Source organism: Benincasa hispida, unplaced genomic scaffold, assembly GCF_009727055.1.
Source record: "Benincasa hispida cultivar B227 unplaced genomic scaffold, ASM972705v1 Contig306, whole genome shotgun sequence".
In the NCBI taxonomy this organism is placed as follows: Eukaryota; Viridiplantae; Streptophyta; class Magnoliopsida; order Cucurbitales; family Cucurbitaceae; genus Benincasa; species Benincasa hispida.
The window spans coordinates 584,118-585,658 of NW_024064789.1; the positions used below are offsets into that span (position 1 = coordinate 584,118).

At 39.2% G+C, this 1,541-nt stretch overlaps 1 protein-coding gene across 1 annotated transcript; it reads left to right on the forward strand.

The window, feature by feature from the left end:
• Window positions 1-521: 521 nt before the first annotated feature.
• Window positions 522-1,223, forward strand: LOC120069270 (E3 ubiquitin-protein ligase DZIP3-like). The gene has a single exon (XM_039020989.1). The coding sequence runs from the start codon at window positions 522-524 to the stop codon at window positions 1,221-1,223; it is 702 nt and encodes a 233-aa protein (XP_038876917.1).
• The last annotated feature ends 318 nt before the right edge of the window (window positions 1,224-1,541 follow it).

The window sequence follows — 1,541 nt, forward strand, 5'->3', positions numbered from 1 at the left end:
AAATTTCAAGTACATAGAATGTTGTATATTGAATTTTAAAAAACTCATTTGTATTTATAAGCCAAAATGAAAAACTAATGATTTTATTAGAAAAATAAAAAAGAAACCCCAGTACTAAATTATTTATTAAAATTAAAAAAGAAAAAAAAAGGAAAATACGTTTTTTAGTTTTTAAGAAAAAGAAAATAGAAAGAAACGAAAAGTGGGAAGGAAATGGTTTGATAACAGAGGAGAGAGACCGGAGATGGACGGCCACGATGGGGAAAAAAGCCGTTACCGATGGCCAAGAAGAAGAAGAAGAAAATAGCCGTTGGGATGACAGCCGTCGGTCGTGACGTGGATTTTCCGGCGCGGAGGAGCGTCGCCATACCCAATTCAAATTTACAATATCTATAAATCTCACCCCGCCCCCGCCTTCCCCTGTTTACAAATGAAAACTCCCTCTCTCAAATTGTTCTTTGATTCTTCTTCTTCCTAACCTAACAGTTGCTCTATTTCAATCAACTCCACACCCATCATCAATGTCTTTCTCTACTACTTCATCCATTGCATATTATTTCCACGGCACTCCAAACAGCGATCAAGTCCTGCAAGTTCGATTTGGGGTTTGTAGCCGCCTGATTTCTCGATCTCCTTCTCCCGGAATCATTCCAGACCGAATATTGCAACAGACTCGTTCAACTCCGATAGGAGAAGCTCTGTTTCCTTTTACTAATGTGCGGGATGTTGGAGAAGAAGCAGCAGTAGAGTTTTTGGTGAATGGGTTTCTGCGTTCGTTCAACCTCCATTCCTCCGTCTGCCAAATGATGTCTCGCAAGATTTTGTCATTTGCTCAACAGTTTGACGCCAATAATGGGAGCTTCAAAATAGAAGCGAACATCGATTACATGAAGGAGTTCTGGATGGAAGCTGTCTCTTGGCTACACCCGAACTCCATCATCGGAGAGGAAGGGTTTGAGATTAATTTTGAAGAAGGTCCACCACCGGCGAGGAGAGCAGGGGCGCCGGAGTCGGCAATTGAGAGAGTAAGGAAGCAGAAATTTGATGGGTTTAAAGAAGAAGAGGAGACGGGAGAGTGCTGTGTTTGTTGCGAAGATCTAAAAAGAAAGGGGATGGAGGTGAGTAGGATTCCGTGCGGTCATGTGTATCACAAATCGTGCATCCTCACATGGCTTGAAAGGAGCAACACGTGTCCATTGTGCAGAAGATCATTAGAAGCATGAGATGAGACAGACAGCTTTCTTAATTGGTAGTTTTATGATATGTTTTGAAGGAACTTCTTCTCCAACTAATGTAAAAAGAAATCAGCTTGATTTCTTCTTATTCTTCTTCAAGTATTCATGCATATCATATGAAATTAATAAACTTTTCTTTTAAAACAAAACCATTTCTCCTCCTTACTAAGAACCTTTACAATAAGGATGAAGAAACCATCCATCACATCGTATTGTCTGAAAATTTGATATAGTTTTGTCTAAAAATAAAGTATGGTTTCATGAAATTTCTTGAGTTTTGTCTTCACTCAAAACTAAATCCTATAT